This window comes from Sander lucioperca, chromosome 19 (genome assembly GCF_008315115.2).
Source record: "Sander lucioperca isolate FBNREF2018 chromosome 19, SLUC_FBN_1.2, whole genome shotgun sequence".
Taxonomy (NCBI): domain Eukaryota; kingdom Metazoa; phylum Chordata; class Actinopteri; order Perciformes; family Percidae; genus Sander; species Sander lucioperca.
The window spans coordinates 1,360,421-1,384,117 of record NC_050191.1 but is presented as its reverse complement, the minus strand read 5'-3'; the positions used below and the strand labels follow the sequence as shown (position 1 = coordinate 1,384,117).

At 42.1% G+C, this 23,697-nt stretch overlaps 1 protein-coding gene across 2 annotated transcripts in view; it reads right to left on the bottom strand.

Annotated features, from left to right (window-relative positions):
- lrfn2b (leucine rich repeat and fibronectin type III domain containing 2b) overlaps nt 1–23,697 on the bottom strand; it is a 205,748-nt gene that overhangs the window by 4,501 nt on the left and 177,550 nt on the right. For both annotated transcript variants that reach the window (XM_031304575.2, XM_031304576.2), the window contains one exon: nt 18,951–20,347. In XM_031304575.2, coding sequence (XP_031160435.1) covers nt 18,951–20,341 — 1,391 coding nt within the window. In that variant the 5' untranslated portion in view covers nt 20,342–20,347. The remainder of the gene's footprint in view (nt 1–18,950; nt 20,348–23,697) is intronic.

The following is a 23,697-nucleotide window of genomic DNA, read 5'->3' as shown; positions in this document are numbered from 1 at the left end:
GATCTGATATGAAAGTAACATGCCACAAAGCTAACATGTATGTTATCTCATACATGTTAGTATTATGATGATAGGAATCTTTGAGTAAGTTAGGCTGAGTAAATCATGCCAGCTTTCATCTCTCTGTGAGAATTCTGCCATCTTTGTCCATTTTCCAGCTTTAAATCTGAAAATCTACCTTGATTCTTCCTCCAATATGTGATATATTTACTGTATTAATTCAAAAATAATAATAATAATGATAATAATAATAATAATAATAATAATAATAATAATAATAATAATAATAATAATAATAATAATAATAATAATGTATACTTTATTGATCCCCAGGAGGGGAGGAATTTTCACTCTGTTGTTAGAACACACTACACACAGTAAAACGACCACAGTATGTTATCAGATATTAAGGGAACACGCTAAGTTGAAATACTATTAACTCTGACAACAATGCTAAAGCCAGTATTTTCTCCTTTGAAATTTCCATTCCAGTGCGGAATGTCTGTTTTTGGTTTGGCCTGTGTGTTGTTGTCCACTAGCCGTACATGAAATGCAAAAACGCAAAAACAACGTGCTGCCGCCATGGTAGAAGCAACTGGATTAACAGAAATTGATTCATTATACCCGACCTAAAAAAAAACTTGGCATCTCTTTCAACAGTTACATAACCAGAGTATTTGAAAGATGGAGACAGCTTAGAGCCCAAAAGGATGCCGAGTTGGCTAATTTCCTCCTGAACAGCTGTCAGCATTGAGCTTTACGCTTATTTATCACGGCTACTAGTAGGGATGGGCATTTTCAGTAATTTCAACATTCGTGTGCTCGCATTAATTTGTTAACGTAACTGTGTCCATGTTCGGACACCGTTCGCAGCTATTGGCCATATCCAGACATATCAGGTCTGATGCTGTTTCCTGTCTTTTTGCGGTGCTTTTCCTGGGCGATCGCCTCCAAAGTGCAGATAGAAATAATTTACACACATCTAAGAATCTACGTGTGAATTTTCATATATGTAGATGACATGTAAATGTACACAAGTGACAATGAGAGAAAGCAGTAAGAAGGCTTGGGCGATGCTCAGGTGGCAGTATAACGTTATGTTCAAAGTGAAAATTAAGGAGCTTTACTGCATCATTTGGAGTTGTTGAAGCACGTATTTTATTGTGAAGAACAGAAGTACGGTCCCGGATGTGTTGACAGCATTGATGTTAATTTGGGCAACTTTTTAATGCGGTTAATACCCTGATAAAACAGTGAGTTTTTACAGTGGAGAGATAGGGGTGTCCGAGTATGGCAAAGGGTAGCACACGGCGAATTCACCGGTGTTAGCTTACTTTAGCAGGCTCTTGTAAAGTAAAAGCAAAGTAAATGTAAAGTAAAGTAAATGGTTAAAACAATATACTGTTAGATAGGTAAGAAGTTACACTTTAGTTTAATACCATTACATTAACTGACAACATTACACGGTCATTTATATTCACATTTAAACAGATATTCTGACAGAACATTAGCCAAAAAGTGTCCAAGTGTGGACACAGTTCCGTTAATCGCAAAAACAAATTAGACGCAGCCGGTGAAGTGATCCCGACTGGTCACACATGCTAACTGCTAACGTTACTAGAGGACTGGCAAGTGGACCACGGCTGGTTAACGTTACAACCACTGTGACAGACATATGACAAAGAGTTTGACTTCCTCATAATGGAAACATGCAATTTATCTTGGCAAAACAACCGTGTAGCCTGAATTGTTGAATTGGGACACAGCTTATGCTCTCTACAGGGCGCTCTGTACAACCATCCATTACCAGCTTCACTGTTATGATATGTTGGACAGTAAGATGATTCCCACTTCGTTACAAACTGAATTCCAACCATAATGTGTAATGTACACTGTATAGACAAGCTGCTTTTAGTAAATTATACACAACAAATCTACATTTTATCTACATCTTAAACTTAGACAAAGTTATAATCATATGGAAGAAAGGCTATATGTTTATTTAATTTTTTATACAGTATATAACGGGGTCTGGAAAAAAGGTTGTTGAAGGTTGCCGAAAATCATCCCCCACTTCTGTTCAGCGGCCGTAGCCAACAAACGGTGACTATGGACCTGGGTACAGATGGCTGCGGGGTCGTGGTCTTTTAAGCGGTTGTTGCAGTAATGTTATGCCAAGAAAGGGTGGCTGTCAGTTGGGTACAAAGGATTGTGAGGTTGCCGTGTTTTTAGCGGTTGTTGTTGTTATGTTCAGCCGATAAAAGTTGACTGTCAGCTGTGTACAGAGCTCCTCGAGAGCACGGGCTTTTATGACCATCAACATAGCAGCATCTAGCTACTCCGCTGCGCTGTGGAGTAATGTCTGGCAATGTGAGACTAGCATCTAGCTAACGTTGACATTGTGGGACATTGGGTTCAGTGTTCTCAACCTGGCAAACCTGTGAACTTTGAGTCTGGGGAGGAGGGGCCGGGGGAGACGACTCTCTCCAGTATTTTGAATTTGGACTGCAGTAACCATTTTAAACGCTAGCTGTCGGTATTACATATTGCACCTTTAACTTTTATCATGTGGTGTTTGTTTCATATTGGCTTATAAAAGGGCTCATTATTTCTATGTTCATTTCTATAATTTTTTATTTAAACCAGGGCAGGGTATGGCCCCCCTTGGAGGCCCTGGGGCAAAACAAAGCCATTGATCAGGTTAGAAAACACTAATATGGGTCATTTTAAGGACAACGAGAACCAACGTATTTTGTATTTTATTTTGAATGAGTTAAAAGTGGTGAATTAAGGTGTAGCATGCAGAAATGTGTCTTATGACATCCTTGATGTGAAGTATGAGCTGCATATTTGGACCCTACATCTGTTTGCTATTTGTTACGGGCCAATTTATCTCACATATTTCACCAAACGGACATTTATCTGACATGCAACAAGGATCATATGAGTCCAACCTCAGTATTTGCCTTATGCCAATTAGTCACCACAGCTCAAACAAAAGAAACTGTTTTTCAATAAAAAGTTCTACTTCTCCAACAACTTGTGCTACAGTTCATTACACTATTATAATTGGCTGCCTGGGATTGGGAGCGAAATTCTTTAGCCTAGTGATGCTTTCGCTGTGTGCTGCTCGCTGTCTGGGTCTAATTGATTTCAGGTTGTCTGCATAGACTGGCTAATTCATTTTAACTCATAGGAATAAAGCCAGAGTCCAGAGAAACCTATGCCCATGCTTATCACAGGGAGATAAAAGTTTCTTCCCGCCCCTTCAGGCTGCAAAAGGCAATTTGTCGAGTGGCCTGCTTAGCTCCAGATGATAGTGTGAGGCCATAGCATTAATCAGAGTGGAAGCAGGGGAGAGGGAGAAAAGAGTGGGAGAGGAGACATAGGAGGCTTAGGCTTCTTTAAGCTTTGTAAAAGATTTGTCAGTTTCAGTTTTAATATTCTACATATTTTCTCAGTTCAAAGAAAGAGCTGACAAAACAAATACATCATTACTCCAGGCTGCATCTTTCCTGTCCACAACCATTAAACTATTTCATGTTCTGGATTTCTTTTTACAGCTGCAAACATTTGCTAAAACATTATTCATTATCACTGCTGACTTCTTGAGGGTTTTTTTTCTCTCTGGACAAATACAGGCAAGGTCATGGCAAATGCTCTCCTGCCCCATTGATTCAGCCTAAACATCTGGGTGCTGCTGAGAAATTTAATTATGCTTATATAAGCAAAATCCCTAATGGCCTCTTACTGGCTGCTCCTCACTTTTAGACTCTGTAGCTGTATTGTAGAGGATTAAATGGGCCGTGACATTTTTCTGTGTATGTGTCTATACCCTTGACTATCTCCTGGCTGCAATAAAACATCCCCTCCATCTAACTGTAATGGATGAATGCATTAGGAAGAGGAAAGTTGTGCTGAAAATGGCACTACCTTAGGCCTTTGGTTTGTGTTAGTCTCCGCTTGAGATAACTTTGACGCATAGCTCATGCAAACATGAAGCCAGCACTGCCTTCATGTATCTGGCAATTAAGACAATCATGCTTGGATATGAGTACACAACAGCCAACATGAAGGGAAATGACTGTGTGTACCATAACTTGAAAAATCAGTCAGCCTGAAATTTAAAACAGCGCAATGAATTCAATAGCTAAAGCTGCAATGATTGATTTCTGTTAGCCAATTGAGAGCAGCAGAATAAGCCAAAATACAACATGACCATGCTGTTTTGACATGTTTAACAGATCCAGCAGAATTGAGGATCTTTAAAGTGAGACTATGTAATGTTGCACAAATGAGTGTTTTAATTCTGTTTCTTGCGATGGTACCCGTATCTCATTCACAAGTGAAGAGCTCGTGAACTTCAGGGCAACAACACCATCAGACTTATTTCCCACTTTTCTTCTCCCTTCACTGGAAATTTTGGACATTCTGGTCAAAGGTGCGCTCACCTTTGCTCACGCAGCGAAACGCCGGAGGAGAGGAAAACGGGCCGGTGCGCTGGTGCGTCTCCACCAGCGAGGATCACGCACACCGTTACCTGGAATATTCCTCTCCAATGTGCGCTCTCTGCCCAACAAAGTGGAGGAATTACAACTGCTGTTGGGGGGAAACAGGGACTTTTCTTCATCTGCTGTTTTGTGCTTCACGGAGACGTGGCTCTGTGGAATAATACCGGACTATGCGCTGCAGCTGGCAGGCTTCCAGCTTTTCAGAGCGGACAGAGACACGGACCTCTCTGGCAAAACTAAAGGTGGAGGAATCTGTTTCTACATCAACAGCGGTTGGTGCAACGACGTGACAGTGATCCAGCAGCATTGTTCTCCTGACCTGGAGTATTTCACCATAAACTGTAAGCCTTTTTATTCACCCCGTGAGTTCCATTCACTCATTCTGGTCGGTGTTTACATCTCACCGCAGGCCAACGTGCAGGACGCGTAGCGCATGCTTGCCGACCAGATACTGTGTGTGGAGCGGACCAACCCGGACTCCCTAGTTATTGTCCTTGGTGACTTTAATAAAGGGAACCTCACTCATGAACTCCCTAAATACAGACAACATATTAAATGCCCGACCAGAGAGGAGAAAATTCTGGATCACTGTTACACCACAGTCAGGGATGCTTATCAAGCCATCCCCCGTGCTGCACTGGGGCACTCTGACCACGTCATGGTTCACCTGATCCCCGCCTACAGGCAGAAACTAAAGCTCTGCAAACCTGTAGCGAGGACATCAAGGAAGTGGACCAGTGAGGCTGTGGAGGATCTCCAGTCGTGTTTGGATTGTACTGACTGGGATGTGTTCAGGACTGCTACCAACAGCCTGGATGAGTACACAGAGGCTGTGACGTCATACATCAGCTTCTGTGAGGACCGCTGTGTTCCATCAAGCACCAGGGTGAGTTACAACAATGACAAACCCTGGTTCACAGCCAAACTCAGAAGGTTAAGGCTGGCTAAGGAAGACTCGTTCAGGAGTGGGGACAAAGACAGATTTAAAGAGTCGAAGTACAAGTTTAACAAGGCAGTGAAGGAGGCTAAACGACGGTACTCTGAGAAGCTCCAATGCCAGTTCTCAGCTAATGACTCTGCGACTGTCTGGAAAGGACTTAGGCAGATCACCAACTACAAGCCTAAAACCCCCCACTCCTTCAATGACCGACACCTAGCCAACGACCTGAACGAGTTCTACTGTCGATTTGAAAGACAAAAGGACAGTCCTGACACTATCCCCCACGACACCTCCCTACTGCTACAGCCACTGTGCATCACCTCCACCTCCCCCACCTCAGCAGGGTCCTGGGCCCCCCCACCAATGCCCTCCTTAAAGGTCCCCTCCACCTCCACCCCCCCTCCCACCTCAGTGACGACTCTCTCCATTCACGAGAGGGACGTCAACAGACTCTTTAGGAGACAGAATCCCAGGAAAGCTGCTGGACCGGATGCTGTCTCCCCATCCAGCTTGAAGCACTGCGCTGACCAGCTGTCTCCAGTGTTCACAGACATTTTTAACACCTCACTGGAGACATGTCACGTGCCAGCCTGCTTCAAGACCTCAACCATAATCCCTGTCCCCAAGAAGCCAAGGACCACAGGACTTAATGACTTCAGACCCGTCGCCCTGACCTCTGTGGTTATGAAGTCCTTTGAGCGCCTTGTGCTTTCACACCTCAAAGCCATCACCGACCCCCTCCTGGACCCCCTGCAGTTTGCCTACAGAGCCAATAGGTCTGTAGACGATGCAGTCAATTTGGCCCTCCACTACATCCTCCGGCACCTGGACTCCGCAGGAACCTACGCCAGGATCCTGTTTGTGGACTTCAGCTCTGCCTTCAACACCATCATCCCGGCTCTGCTTCAGGAGAAACTCTCCCAGCTAGGCATGCCTGACTCCACCTGCAGGTGGATCACTGACTTCCTGTCTGACAGGATGCAGCATGTGAAGTTGGGGAAACACGTCTCCGACTCACAGACCATCAGCACCGGATCCCCCCAGGGCTGTGTTCTTTCTCCTCTGCTCTTCTCCCTGTACACCAACAGCTGCACCTCCAGTCCGTCAAGCTTCTGAAGTTTGCGGACGACACCTCCCTCATCGGACTCATCTCTGATGGAGACGAGTCCGCCTACAGGTGGGAGGCTGACCACCTGGTGACCTGGTGCAAGCAAAACAACCTAGAGCTCAACGCTATAAAGACAGTGGAGATGGTTGTGGACTTCAGAAAGAACCCAGCCCCACCTGCCCCCATCACCCTCTGTGGCTCCACAATTGACACTGTGGAGTCTTTCCGCTTCCTGGGAACTGCCATCTCCCAGGACCTCAAGTGGGAGCTGAACATCAGCTCCCTCGTGAAGAAAGCACAACAGAGGATGTACTTCCTGCGGCAGCTGAAGAAATTCAACCTGCCAAAGACAATGATGGTGCACTTCTACACAGCCATCATTGAGTCCATCCTCACATCCTCCATCACCATCTGGTACGCTGCTGCCACTGCCAAGGACAAGGGCAGGCTGCAGCGTGTCATTCGGTCAGCTGAGAAGGTGATTGGCTGCAATCTGCCGCCGCTCCAGGACCTATACGCCACCAGGACTCTGAAGCGTGCTGGAAAGATTGTGGCTGACCCCTCCCACCCCGGACACAAGCTCTTTGAGACACTCCCCTCTGGCAGGAGGCTGAGGTCCATCAGGACCAAAACCTCACGCCACATAAACAGTTTTTTCCCCTCCGCCACTAGCCTTATTAACAAGGCCCATCCTGACTCTCTCCCAGACTCTCTTCAGCAGTTGGCGAAGCTGGACAATTGCCCTATTAACTTACATTGTAGCTTGTTTCACCGCTGCCGACTGCAGCAATTTTACTTAATACTGGATCAATGTCAACGATTGTTGTTCCCATCAGTCTCTTAGACAAAAATATAGGAAAATAGGGTCCAGGTTGAAAAAAAAGCTCAACGCCAGGCCGATACAAAACGTCAAATAAACTGGACGGGTCCCGGGTGACACGGAGGACAACACAAGGGATAACTGATTGTTTCTATTGTGCGTTTACTCTGTAATAACAAAGTCACCTGAAATTTAATTTGCATTTTTTTTATATTTGTCATGTATAATGATTACAAAGGTTGTTTAATGCAGTAGATAAATTACCCTCTATAATGACAATTTCATCTCTTGTTCTGGAGCTTTCAACCACATCACATAGTCTTCATCAGCAGATAGAGTTTGCTCAGTTGTCATGGACTTTCCAAGGTCAGGAAGTAACTTTTAGTCTCAACTTTTAAGCCTACATGGACTGTACATACAGTCAGTGTTTTCACAGTAATGGAAACAACATCTCCATGAAAAGCGAGTAAGAAGACATTGAGTATAGATTGTTTTGTCAACTGCTCAATATCTTTGACATATAATATATGAGTTCTGAACTTTTGTGTCCTTGACCCAACAGTTAATCTTTAAATAAATTCTAGGAATGCCATTGTAGCAAAGGTGCTAGTATTAGAAAATTTGATCACTTTACGTTGAAGAATTCTGATGAGGGAAGATAGTTTATAATCCAACCCAGTCTCACGGCAGTTCATGAAATGGTCACGTTATTTAATCTATTGATTCGTGTTCACGGGGACGTTTTTCTTGTTTTTTTCGTGGTGGCCAGCATGAAAATCTAAAGTAATGTATTTCAATGGTAAGCATATTTCGTGATCACAGCACGAATACGGTAGGGAGTAGTATGAAAAGCCAAAAATCCGCATAGTTGGTCAGGGTGGTGGATGGGTCAAACAATACAGGGCTTTCACCCGGGAGACCGGGGATCGCGTCCCACGTGTGGCGTTTTGTTTCCCTGTTGTTTTCCTAATCACAACCGTCCCGTTATTGTCGCACGTCCCCCGCAGCTGTGTCCTGGCATGTGAGGCGTCCTTTCCCCGTTGTTGCGTGTCCCCCAGGGACCGCGGATCTTGTCCCGGGGTGTGACATTTGCTTTTCCTGTTAATCTTTTCCTAAACCCAACCTCTGAATAGATGGTCCCCATTTTGTGCTGGCCACCACGAAATAAACGTGTTGTTGTACACGAATCAATAGATTAAAAATAACGTGACAATTACACGAACTGCCGTGAGACCGTGTTGGATAATCATAATTGCTTTTTTTTTAATGTCAGAATCCATCCAGTAAAAGTTTGCTGCTAGCTTAAATCCACACAAGCTTTTCTCTACCACTGACACTATTAAGACATAAGAAATTCCTGTTTGTTAGACTTTCTTGTACATTTCTTGCTGCTTGCTCAACAGCACACATGATTTGTCCTTGCTCCTGCTGGAAATGTCAAGCTCCTGAAAGAAGCCTGGCATTTTAAAATGAGCTGGTATGGTCCGGTTGTTGTCTGAGCTGTGATCAATACACTATAGTATGTTTTCCAGTATAGAAGCCATGAGTTCAACAGGCTTTTCAGCTCAGCTAATAGCCAGTAATTGTGGCCTCGAGAGCTTGCTTTCAGTCCTGACGTACTGTAACAGAGGAGCAAAGGCATTAAATCCCATGACATGTGACACTGTAGCCATTATGTGGTTAAGTATTGCTCGGCATACTGCAATTTTACTGAAATATCACTGAAAGGCTGCAGCTGACCTGTAGCTTCCATTATGACAGCCACATAAAGAACCATCACCCTGTTGATGGCCTCTCAGCTAAGCATGATGGGCACGGACAATGAGAATCACCTATTCATGAGCAGGAATTATGTGTGCCCCTTAACTTCAGATGTGGAAAGTAATGAGACACTTTGGATGTAACCTTTTTGAATTGTACTTCTAACCGGCAATTTCCACTGGATGCGGAACGTCTGCGGAACGTCTCCGGAACATCGACGGAGTCATTAGGTTTCCATTAAAGTCAATGTGTGTATTTCCACTGACTGCAGAACGTCTGCATCCCTACTCCGTCCCAGTTCCGTCAGTCCGCAGCCCTCCGGAGCAGATACGCACAGCTTCTATTTTTGACGGACGACGGAGAGCTCCGCATCAATTTAGCACAATTCAGATTATGCGGGACAGGAAGTCGAGCACAGAAACAAAATAAAACATCCGGTTACTTTTCAAAATAAAATACACCGTGCTCACGGCAGGTAATTTTCCCTGCACTACACCTTGAAAACACAGCACAGAGTTGTTTCCCCTCTACTCCTCTGGATGGAAACAAACTGTTGTTGGTTTTGTGGTTCTGTTTTATAGAAACTACATCCTGTTATATCGCGCGAACATACGTCAATTCGCGAGATCTCGTGGTTGGCTGGCCGCAGCCGTTATGCAACAAATCCGGACCTGGTGGGTATTGACGGACTGCGGAGCACGCAGCCGTTCCGCAGCGGAGCCGGTTCGCAGACGTTCTGCATCCTGTGGAAATCCACGGTAAGAGTAGTTTGAATTCAGCATACTTTTTACTCTTACTCTTGTACATTTTGGGAGAAAAATCAATACTTGTACACATCTGTAGTGGTGTAACCATAGACTGTAAAAATAATGGAATGAAAGTTTTGTCAGCGGGTAAATGGGGACCTCAGGCTATTGACACTGCATGTACGGCAGTACACAGACAAAGCTGGTTGAAAATTGGCAGACTTTCCCTTAAGTTACTACTTAACACTAGCTAGTAATGGTTCTATGACATGACATAAATCAAGTGAGAAATAGGGCAATTTACTCATAGACTTCTATGCAATTTGACTTGTTTTTTGGAGCCACTGGAGTCGCCCCCTGCTGGAAATTAGATAGAACGCAGGTTTAAGGCACTTCCGCATTGGCTTCTTGGCTTTTTAGTAGTGATGTCCAAATGAAGCTTTGTGAAGCATTTTCTTTATTTTCTGAGCCAAATAGATGGTGCTCTCTGTTTAACAAAGGGTTGAAAGCACACTGTATTACCAGTCCTTGACCCTTTTTCTTTTAAACAAGAGCACCATCTAGTTGGTTCAACAAATACAACTAATGGTTCGTGAAGCCTCATTTGGACATCAATACTTTCTAGGCCCAGAAGTTGCCACTTGGGTGTAACAGATGACTAGTGAGCTACTGTGGCTTTTTGTTGAGGTAGCCACACCCCTTCAGAACTCTGTAGAATAATGGATGAAGCTACAACAAGATCCAAATCAGATGATGGTTTGCATCTGTGCAATGGTTTTTTAGCATTGAATTGGGCATAGTCATTCATATAGCGTGATGAAGAGAAGAAATCCTGCTGGATTACAATTATATACAGGACAAAATAGATGATCACACACCTGTAGTCAACAGACAATTCATCTATTAAATACTATTCATCTTTAGGTCAGATCATTATCTCCCAATTCTGGCACTTTCTTTAAAAATGCCAAGTAACTCTTGCCTGATATTCGTAGCGCCCTGATAACTGAACTACCCTCATACTGTAGACTGTAGGACTTGATTTGTTTGTTGTACTAAATTGGTTCCGGAAAACTTTAAAGTATAAGGCTACTGTAACATGTTGATAATAATTTTCTTGAGTAAGTAGTGTGACTCACCGGATGTAGACTGTGGGTATAAGCCTGTCTCCCCTTCCGCAATCTATTTTGCAAGGGCACTGTTTCTGCATCCGGGGTTTAGCGCCACCCAAGACAATAGTGATAGGTTCAAAGAAATACAAACCAGCCAGAGCATTTTCCCTATAGCAGAACAATAATGGGTGCACAGAGCTGTGGAGATAGGTTTGGCTATTTGAGACAAATGTTTAAGTGAGTCCTCTAGCTACCATCATAGTAAGGACGAAAGCAAAGGAGTCTAAAGGCAGAAGACAGTGGACAGATGGGTAAACAAAATATGAAAATTACTAAAATTCATAATATAATATTGATGTAATATTTAGGAATTATGTGATCAAACTTAAAAGATACAATTGAGAATATTGTCCTGGTATATATCTAACTAATAACTCAATCAGAGGATGAAAACTCGACCTTTCATTGCAAATTTACCAGGTGTTTGTCCAATTCTTTATCTTTAGCCAAGTGGTTAAAACAATATCATATACCTATATAATTAAACTAACTTATACATACTTACTCATAACGTTTGTCACTTATCACTTAGTTTTTATACTCTTACCCAAGTTGTTATTCTGATGACTACTTTTACTTGTTATAAAGTAACAGTACTTTTACTTGAGTACATTTTTGGCAAACTCTACCCACTTCTGATTATACCGCAGTCGCAAACTTTGGAACATGTCAAAATAGTAGACTTTTCAGGAATTTAAAAAACCCCCTTCTTTTTAGCCTGGCAATGGCACACTTTTAAAAGTCTGTTTTGAATAAGTTGTCTGGGCCTTCAGGCTTTCACATTCACAGTTCCTACATAAAGGATCACGTAAAACCTTGAGTTCAAGTAACAATGTGCCAATCATGGAAACTGGAGCAGTGATAACATTGTCCTTCAGCTCTAGTGTTTGAAGGGGAAACAACTGACAACTCTTGCCTCTTGTGCACAACAGTGAAACACAGCTGAAATGATTAAGTTGTCTGGATCCCTTGAATCCCAGCAGGTACCTCCAAACTTCCATTCTTATTTAAACTTTGACTGACAGTTATCTCCACTCAACTTTTCATAATTCAATTTCGCTTTTTATGAATCAATCTGTGAAGCATTTTAGGCTGCTCTCAAAACTACGTACAGCACAGACAGTACAGCACAGAAACTTCCCTTATTAAGGTAGACAACCACATTCTCATTGCAGCATTAAAGCTCTATTTAAATGCCTCTAGATTTGGTGCAGCTTTTGCTAGCATCCTAATTGTTCAGCCTAGGTTGGCATTCAGGAAGACATCATCAGTGGGGCTCAGCAAGGCTCAGTTTGAGGTCTCTGCTTTCACTTCTATGGCTCCCAATGAGCTACATCATCCATACACATTCACTGGGCGCCTGGGTAGCTCACCTGGTAGAGCACGCGCCCACATGTAGAGGTTTACTCTTTGACGCAGCGGCCGAGGTTTCAACTCTGACCTGCGACCCTTTGCTGCATGTCATTCCCCTCTCTCTCCCATTTTATGTTTTCACTGTCCTATGAAAATAAAGGCCAAAAATGCCTCAAAAAATAATCTAAATAAAAATAATTGCTATTTCACTTTTCTACTGATCTTGTGCAGCTACAACTAAGCTTGTGTATGAAATAGATGACGACGGGCGGAGCAGTTTTTTTTTGTTATAGGTCCGGGTCTGGATAGAACGGTGTATGTGTCCGTAATACAGTCTGCTTATTAGACCTCGGGGGACGTTGTGAATCTGTTACATTCCTCTCTGTGAAAACTTTGAACAAAGCCTCTCTCATCTATTTTAATTGGTATCAGAAATTTGTATCAGAAATTGTTATACTGTTTTCCTTCCTGAAGATTTAGCTGCGTGAACCAACCTTGAGCCAATATTCCTTTCCTTTGCCTCCTTCTTATCTATCAACTCTTACGTCATTAATATGAATAGAAATGTGCATTTGCTTGTGTGCCTCTTTAACCTTAAGAACATTGACAACTGAACTCTGCTTCCTGTAACATTGTTCTCTGAGCAGAATCAACTCACAAAGGTCAAGCCAGTAGATAATAGGGTATGAACCACAAACCAATCATGATCGGCTTGTTTCACAACAGGGGGGATGGAGAGGGATGGCAGGTAAACAAGGTGGACGTACTTTGGTTATTTTTCAAACAAGGGGGATGGTGTCCCTTGTCATTCCCTCTCAAATTGCCTACTGATTTTGTCAATACTGGTAACTCTCTGCTAACTTGTCCCATGTCCTTTGTCCGTTGCCAGATGGTCAGCTTCGCATGGTTTGTATGCTGTATTTACTAGTACTTTATTTACCAATGTGGTAGGATCTTCTCTAGTTGTGTCAAACGTATCTGCATACAATGGTTCGCATGATATCTTACAAAAAGTTACGCAAAATTTTTCGTTGGTTATCCTACGAATGTCAGACAACACGAGCGGATCAGTGTGCCTACGCAAACCCCTGCAGTGCAGAACCTGTTTAGACAAGAAAACAAAAAAAGATCATGGTTGAGGTTAAAATAAGAATGTTTGTTATGTAACAGCCCAGTCTCATGGCAGTTCGTGAAATGGAGACATTATTTAATCTATTGATTCGTGTACAGGGACACGTTTTTCTGGTTTTTATCGTGTTGGTAAGCACGAATTTTAAACTAATGTATTTGAATGGGAAGCATATTACGTGATAACAGCACGATTATGGTAGCGAGTAGTATTGAAAAGCCGAAAATCCGCGTAAGGAGGTTGTTTGGGGTGGTGGATGGGTCAAACAACACAGGACTTTCACCCCGGAGACCGGGGATTGCGTCCCGCGTGTGGTAGTTCCTTTCTGCATTCTTGTTCTTCTAACCACAACCTTTCCCCGTCTTTCTTTTCCTAACCACAACCGTCCCCTTGTTGTAGCACGTCCCCCGTTGTTGTCAGCGTTGTTGTCGGCGTTGTTGTTGCCGGCGTGCAGCGTTTAATTTCCCCGTTGTTGCGTCCCCCAGAGACCGTGGATCGTGTCCTGGCGGCCGTGTGTCACCGTCTACCGCGTGTGGCGTCCCCGTTTTTGCATCCCCCAGAGCAGGCCAGTGTCATGGCAGCTGTCACCGGCGTGCAGCGTTTAATTTCCCTGTTGTTGTGTCCCCCATCATGTTGTCACCATCTCCCCCAGAGCAGGCTGCAGCCCAGTCGCATGGCAGTTCGTGAAATGGTAACGTTCCAATTTCGTGGTGACCACCACGAAATAAAGTAGAAAATCGTTTCCCCGTACACGAATCAATAGATCAAAATAACGTGACCATTTCACGAACTGCTGTGAGACCGGGTTGTATGTAACTTAGGTATGTGGTGTGGTTAAGTTATTTTACAAAGGTAATAAGTCATTGTTGACTTTTGGTTTCACACGGGACGAAAAAAAGAGTGGTCTCCTGGGTGAAAGTCCAGTTTCTTTGACCCATCCATCCACGCCAACCTTCTCCCTACATGGACTTTGTCACTCTTTATACTATGTCGCCTGACTTCCTCCTTGAGGCAGCCTTGCATCTCCTGGCTTACGATTACGTGGGATATATACGAATTTGAGGAGTGCATTACTTTTTGTAGGTGTAAGTACGAACAGTGAATGAGAACAGCCTGTTGTATCTTACAGCTCTGTGCTGCATGGCTTATGTGTTAGCTGTATGATAGCATTCTACTAAATTGTAGCTGCCTAACCCTTTTAACATCAAGATCAACATTATGATTGTCAATTATTGCTGCTCTGCATGTGTCAAAAAACGGTTCTAGTGCTTGGCTTGACATGTACCGAATAGTGGATATTGTTCTAATGTTGTGCTGTTTCCTGTTGCTCTGCATGGATTTTCTTTCTTGAGAATGCATATTTTGTTGCTGTTTTTATGGCATCTTTATAGCCATCACCTCATTGGTTTCAAAACATCTCGCTAAAGGATTGCAGTTGAAAATGAACCAGCTGGCTAATACTGGCACATTTACAGAAATATTGATTGTGTGTTGCCCTTATAAATTAATAAATAAAAAAGTCCTTGGGATTTGATTTTACAACAGCTATAATTTCTATAAGTCCTGTGTAGCTTGGTACATATGCTATTTAAATATTTACATGACATGAATAGTGTCTATTATATCATGTAATCCTTTTACATATTGATATTCGAAATGTTGATTTTCAAATGAAAATGTTTTATGCAGTAAAACATATGATTGCTGAATATAATTAATTACGTTATATTACTATTTGCTAGAGTTGTACCAATTACATAAAGGACTGAACCAAATTATTCCTACATTGTTATCTAGGTGAAACAAGAAAGAAAATATGCTTCATAATGAATTAAAATATTGTAACAAGGGGTGGCCACAGCCCGGAGTCTACAGCTCTAAATATCTTGCTTTCCACCGTTTTGAGAAGAGATTTAAATGGCATTAAGTAATTGGATTTTTTAATGGATGGTTTCACATTCGTTTTAGAAGCCGTGCCGGTGGAATAGAAGCCTCATCTAAAACAGTTTTATCTCCATCAAATGTATTGACAGAAGCTCTTGCCTCCTGAGCTTAGAAATTGCCCTGGTTCTGGACTGCTGAGCATTATCGAGCCAAGTACAGCACAGCACTGTGCTTAGTGAGGTAGACATCTGATGATGAAAAGGTGATGAAGAAGGGAAGAGTTGTTTTTACTGCTGTTAAACAATGTGATGGACAATAGTGTATATGGATGGTTCCCTTGGATGTGCCAGTGTAAAACATTATAGAAAGGTCCGTAATTGACAGAATTCATTGGAAAGTCTTTCTGATTCTGTAAACACTGCACCCTGTAAATAGACATTTAAGCAAAATGCATCCATCTTTGTTATGCTTCTCCAAAACGCAACATTTTGTATATTTAGTTTTGTGCTGAGCCTCCCATTCAGATGTCATGACTTTTCCCATCCATGCCATTCCCTACTCATCGTTCAGTAATGACAATGTACTAAGTGCTGAACAAATATCGAAAAACTATTGACACTGCAATAATGACAACTGTAATTTCAAAATTGCATAAGATGCTGCAATTTTTCGAATGAGACAGAAAGTTGTTTCAGACAGCTTCTAGAAGTGTTTCTGCTGTAAAAAATGTCTTCCAATTTAGGATAAAACTGAACAAATGATCAGCCTCAAAACTGAATAAAGTGAATTTTATGGCCACTTTGGGGGTCAGCAGACCAAGCAGAAAACACATTTTGTGATGTACAGTATTATCATCTATCAAGTTGTTATGACAAATTTTTTAGCAAACTAAATTATTTCACATTTTCACAAATCCAGCAGACACAAAATTAGCTTTCACTTGGAGTTGTGTTTCTGGCCACTTTATGAATTGTCCAATAATCACTCTCTGTTTAGGTCTGATTTGTTCTCTATCAACCAAAATAAAAGAGAACAAATGTTCCACTATGTTCACCAGCCAAACCTAACTTTGATACTGGGCAGTAGTGATGTCCAAATGAAGCTGTATGAACCATTAGTTTTATCTGTAAACCCAACTAGATGGCGCTCTTGGTTTAAAGAAAAAAATCTTCAAGGAATGGCGATTCAGTTTTCTTTCAACCCTTTGTTGAACAGAGAGTGCCATCTATTGGGCTAAAAAATAAAGTAAATGCTTCATTTGGACATGGGGAGATGGAGAGGGATGGCAAGTGAACAAGGGGGACGTATTTTGGTTATTTTTCAAACAAGAGGGATGGTGTCCCTTGTCATTCCCCCTCAAATCGCCTACTGATTGTTGTCATTACTGGCTAACTTTCTGCTAACTTGTCCTATGTCCTATGTCCGTTGCCAGATGGTCAGCTTTGCATGGGTATGTATGCCGTATTTACTAGTACTTTATTTAACAATTACAGTGCAAATGATTACATTATCACATTTTGTCTAACAAATAATGACAATAAGTCCCCTCAGCATTAATACTTGTCCGACCATCTCTCCCGTGCTCAGCGCGTCTTTCAGTTCAACAGTTAACACACAACTTGTCATCTGAATGCGCACATTCACACCAATAATATAAGAAGATTTGGAAATGTTAGTCAAATTAGTCACATAGATAAGAATCCTGATATTATTAGAGCGTATAGTGCACACACAGGACGCCCGTGTCGGGACACAGCTTTTATTGTCAGGGGGCAACCTATAGCTCACCCAGTAGAGTGTGCACCCCATGTAGGCCGAGTCCATTGCAGATGCCCGGGTTCGGGTCCAACCTGCAGCCCTTTGCTGCATGTCATCCCCTCTCTCTCTCCCCCCTTTCCAGTCACTGTCACTATCTGATTAAGTAAAAATAAAACCCAAAAATAATCTTGAAAAAATAAATGTTATTGTCAGACAGAAAGTGTGATTAGTTTTGCTTTCATTTCTTTAAAAATGTCTTTCTCTCCTGCACAGGTCCTGGTAACCGCAGGTCATAAAATGTACGTTACACCACCATTGCACAGAGAAAAGTTACGTCCTTCGGTGCACAAAGACTGTAGGGAGTGTTTTTTAATTTCCGATCACAAGTGGTCACTTGAGACCAAGGTTATAATCATTAATGAAAACGTACGAAATAATGAAAACTAAGTCGGAAAAAACATTGTTGTTTACTGAAATAAAAATAAAAACGAGGCATTACAAAAAAACGCTTAAAACTGTAATGTCTGTTTGCAAAAATAACTAAAATAAAATAAAATTATCGAGTAAATGTCCTTAGTTTTCGTCTTTGTCAATGTCTTTCATAGAACAAATAACGTTATATCTTTCAGAGTTGAAATTTCCCGACCACAGACCTGTTTTATACAGTCTATGCCATAGACATATATAGGTTCCGACTGGGAAACCAGAAATTCCGACATTCCATGTCAAATTGAACACAACATAGTCCATGGCCCTCGCCTGGCATCATGGTGGTACCGAAAGTCGGAAGAAAGCTGCAGTCCTATTTGATTATGACTATGTCAGATAAAAGCAGGTGCCTTGCAGTGGAAGGTGGTAAAATATGTGGACAATGTATTAAAGGGAAAAATCCCACAAATTTGAAAGTACATTTGAGAAGCGCCCACAAGGAGGCTAACCTAGCTTACCTTAACAATGTAAAGGAGAACGCAAAGCCCCCTTTCCCCGAAACAGAAGCTAACCCCGGTACAGGGCATGGATGAATGGGTGCAGCATGACAGAGAAAACAGCAGGACAGAGAACACTACAGGCGTGCTTTCACCGGTGACCCGATAGCTGCTGGTTAGTACGCAGGTGTGTGAGTCGATTGACTTCAAAAAGTTCGCCACTTTACTCAAACCAAAGTTCAAAACACCTGTTCATGTATGTCTTCTTTAGTCTATTGGCTATTTAGGTTTTTTTCTGGTACACGTCACTTACACATTTTGCACTTACTGCATTGTGTAGACTGTTTACATATTTGTGCTCATCATATGTACATTTTATGTGCTGGTGTTATTGTTGAATACATTGTGAATACATATTTCTAAAATTGTATGATGTTTTTGTTGAGTTATTATTACGAAATACTTTTTCTGACCTTTTTGAATCTTGTCCCTGACAAATAACCCATATTACAAAAAAGACTTTTTCAACAAAACAAAAAAATTAAACTAAACTTGCAAACCCACTTTAAAAACTAATTAAAACTAAACTGAATTTGAAAACAAAAAGTAAAAACTAATGAAATATACAAAACTATAATAACCTTACTTGAGACGCATGTGGAGACACATTCTGATGCCAGATGTGAACTAACATACCAAAAGCTGTCCACTTGTGATCTGAACACTCAGGAATGATATTAAAACAAGGTCAGAAAAGGGCCACTGTGACTGTGGCTTACTAGGACACTTGACAAAAGCTGTGATACACTTCAAGATTCCTATAAGAATATATAAGTGTTTACCTGTAAATCAGAACTTCATCATCAGAGCAGTTGTACTGAAGTTGGTACATCTTCACTTTGGGAGCTGATTTGCTCACTGTCCACTTGACCAGTGCTGAAACAGCTGTCACCTCAGTGGCGGACACAGTCCTCTCTGGTTGGCTCTTGGGAGTCCCTTTGCTGATCCTGGTGGTCCCTGTGATATCAGAGAGGCGTGACTTTGGTGGTGCTGGCTGCCCAGTGCCATTGCTTAGGTGTGGGAGCTGAATGATAGACACCTCCACGGAGGCGGTGGACTCCCCAGCCACGTTAGCGGCAATGCAGGTGAAGGTGCCATAGTCCTTGGAAGTAGTGATGGTGATGCTTAGGGTTCCGTTGCTGTACACTGCAGTTCGGGAGGTGTTGCCAAGCAGCCGATCATCAGGGGAGATCCAGTGGATGGTAGGAGAAGGGTCTCCAGTTGCTTCGCACCTTAGGCTGGCTGTCTGGCCCTCCAAGACCAGCATTCTGTGGGTGTGCTGGGTAATAAGAGGTGGCTGACACAAAAACTCCTCTTCCTTCACATTCCAAAAGTAACGACCCTTAAGGGCAGGGGGGGAGGCACAAGTCTCCAGGTCGTCGTCTCTCTCAAGCCTCCGCAGCCACAGCATCTCACAGTTGCAGTGCAGTGGATTCCCACCTAGACTTAGGGACAGCTGGGGAGCATAGGGTGTAGTCAGGATCATTGAGTCCTGGGCACGGGCAAAGATAGGGTCTGGGGGTAGCTTCTGCAAGCGATTTGAGGTCAAGTCCAATCTCGCCAGCCTTTCCAGGTCAGTGAAAGTGCCCTCTGGAATGAAATCCAACAGGTTGTGGTCCAGACTAAGCTGGTGCAGGTTAATCATCTGGCGAACTGAGTCCCAGGGCAGAGACACCAGGTTGTTGTAGGAGAGATCCAGATCTTCCAAGGAAGGTGCCAGGTCCTCAAAGGCCTTGTCATGAATGCGGCCCAGTTGGTTGTTGTTCATAATGAGGTGCTGCAGATTGACCAAGCCTCGCAAGTCATCAGGACCTAGCTCCATCAAGCGGTTGTTGTCCAGATGAAGCGAGCGCAGTGTTTCCAAGTCGCCAAAAGAGAAGGGCTGAATGTAGCTGATTGTGTTCCTGGAGAGTGTCAGGTCAACCAGGTCGGTCATATTGGCAAAGTCCTGCTGCGTAATGCGGAGGATGTAGTTGCCTCCTAGACGGAGCTCCACCGTGCTGCGGTCAATGTCCAGAGGCACGAAAAGAAGGCCTTTGGAGGGACACAATGTCCCCAGGGATTCGGACAGATTCTGGCATACACAGTACTTGGGGCATGCATGGGTGATCATCACTGTGGCTCCCAGGACCAGCAGGCAGCAGATAATGTGGTCCATGGTAGAGTCATACATAGGAACCTGTTTGAGAAACAACAAAATAAAGAGCTATGAGATGAAGGTAATATTCATAACTGTATCATCAAATTCAGATATTCAAAGACCATAGAATCAGGCGCAAAAAGGTTAAAAGATCTGAGATAGAGCCACAGGCCCAACTATGCCCTACCAGAAAACTTAAAATAATTCCCATCTGTTGAATGGGATCAATTTAAATGTCTTTCTGTCTCATTTGAAAAAAATCTTTAGTTTAACAGAGTAGAACCTGAGAGTTAAACCAGAAACTTTTACTTACATAAGTTTTACATATGTCACCGCATTCCAAGATGTTAGAAAATGTGGTTAATTCATTACATTACATTTATTTAGGTGGTGCTTTTATCCAAAGTAACTTACAAAAGTGCATTCAACCAAGGTACAACCACAAAATGATCAAGAATCATGCAAGTACATCAGCCTTATCAAATATGCTGATCTACTTCAAGTGCTACATTTAGAGACATTAAGATATAGAGAAAGGGTTTTTGTTATGGGGCAAGGCAGTGGCACAAAAAGTGGGTATGTGCTATATGCGGCGCATAGGGGCACAGCACCATGGGGGGCACCAAAGCCATGGGGGGGCACCAAAATGTAAAAAATAATAATAAAAATAAAAAATGTTATTATTTTTTTGGGGTATTTTCTATATGTAGCTGCTGTTGTGCATTTCTAAATCATTTCGGCATTTCTTCAATGTTATATAACATTTTAGAGGACTAACAGGCTAGAGTAGGCGCCCTGTCTCATAAGATTCCATCATAGAATGTTGACATACAAGAGGGAGCGGGGAGCGGGGAGCGGGGGGTGGGTGGGCACCATGAGCGCTGAGCAAGCAGGTATGAGTAGTGAGTTGTCGTCTATGTAAAAAGATAAAGCAAAAAAGCTGTTGGGGGCTAAAAATAGAAAAAGAGAGGGAAAAGGAGAGCACATGTCCAGGGATGCGACAAGTGGATGGTGAAAGGCAACAGGTAGGATTTAAAGTGTGACGTCTGTGCTTGGAGGCTTGCAAATATTCATGTTAACAGACTAGCTAGCGTTTGCTAACACTGGGAATGTAGCAGCCAAAGGGGGGTTTACAGCTAGCTTAGAATATGCAAAACCGAGGTTGCTGAGCTGAAAACTGGTAAATATAAGGTAGCATGTACAATAAATGACAAGAATCTGGAAAACATAACTAATGCAATAACTCTGGTTTACCATGGAATCATGCACAGATTTGCTACAAAACTTGGAGGCTTGCAAATATCCATGTTAACAGACTGTTCTCAGACTAGTTAGTGTTTGCTAACACTAGCAGCTAAAGTGGGGTTTACGGCTAGCTTAATGCAAACCAATGTTGCTGATAGCTACATTTAGATTTTGGTTAAACCCTATGGTACCAATCCCATGCATGATATATCTCAATTTTATTAAGGTAAATTATGGTAAATATAAGGTAGCATGAACAATAAATGACAAGAAGCTGGAAAACATAACTTATGCAATAACTCTGGTTTACCATGGAATCATTAATAGATTTTGTTTTACTATTAGCTGTTCATGTTAGCTGTGCTGTCAGACATATACAGGCTATAGTTACATCTGTTGGGTGACATGGAAGCTGTAATTACAGGGTCACATCTCTCTCTCTTTAAAGGTCTGTGCTAAGTGGCTCTCCATATTTGTACTTTTTAAAATACAAAATGTGAATGTAATTTCAACAGCAGCACAACCTTAGTGCATAATAGTTGTCTTATCTGATGCCATCACTAGGCTGATTTAAGTATTTATTTATTTTAGGCTGAATTTAGGCTGCTATATTTAACAGTGAGTTCATTTCATTCAGGTGTAAGGATGGTGGATCAGGAAAGACAGGGGAAAGCAGCAGGTAGGTCTAACATTAGGTGGAAGTGTAGGGCGAGCCACTTGATACCAACAGATTCATTTCTTATTATTAATATGGAAAAACTAATGAAAAATCTATTACATAATGTTTGTTTGACAATATGTCTTAGTGGAGAAGAACACAGGCAAGGAGTGAATGACATCAAGTAGAGATGAGACCAGTGATGACATCAGGTAGGAGTTCTATTAGTTATGGTTTAAAGTTCTGTTGACCAACCTATTCACTGTGTCCTTTTTGGGGGAAAGATAGTGCAGACATAGATGGAAACCCACTCACCACTCAAATCACATCAACCAGGGGTGATGATTAGGTTGCCAATTGTCACAATTTGGTTGCCAAGAGCAACCGGGCAACCGTTAATGTCGAGCCCTGAGATATATATATATATATACACCATATAAAGTGGTTATATTTTGTTTTGTTTCTTCATTAAGTTAATTTAGAAAAATATTTTGAGCATTTTTGTATTAGTCACCTGGTAGCTAAGCAACTGATGGTGAAGCATAACTGAAGCACTTGATGTCAATCAGCTAATGCAAGTGATCTGCCTGAAGTAGAAACAATACCCTATTGAGTACAATCTTGTTATTGCAAGGTACAAAGGTGGCCAAAACTATGAGATAAAGTTGTTGTAAATCACATATTCACAGGCAGAAATAAGGAATGAGGTTACAATAACCATGTTTCCACTGGATAGCCTATATAAAGAATCGATATTGACATTTCATTCAAAACGATAAACAGTCTATTGTCAATGGCATACATCTTGTATTTGTCTTGTACAGTTTGTTCCATAATGGAGCCTTTCGGTTATCGGCCCTAAGGGACACTGGAACCGCCTCTATCTGGGATGCCATGTGACCCAGATCCATTTGTCTTTGCACTCAGGTGTAAATAATTCTGCAATCATAATTTAGTTCTGTGATCAGGGAATACAATGCAACAAAGTGCAGAGTATTAGACAGCAGGTGCTCAGAGACATGGTGTGAGCTTTAACAGCGGCCACCGGGGGGGACTGTGATAATAAGCTGTATTTTTATGCAACAGCAATAAATTAGCATATCTCAGTTGTAAAAAAAAAAGGGACCAATCCAGCCTAATACACATGATGCAGTCTCCTCCCTTGTTACCCCACTAGAACTTGAACCAACACAGCTGCAATTGTATTTATGGATTTTTGCACATGTGATAATCTCTCTGACATAGAGTTTAATAATTTAGATGAAGACAGCCAACAGCTTCAAATAGAAAAGATTCCCAACAATCCTGCATCATTTCATGCAGTGTCATTATTCAATATTATAATTCAGAACAAACATGCAGATAAACAGCATTAAAAAAAGACTTTTCCAATATAAACTGAGATTATCCCTTTTTTCCTTGCTGGCTCACACCCACACATCTACATCTGTTCAGTGCACATATACTGTACAATTACAGATGGCGG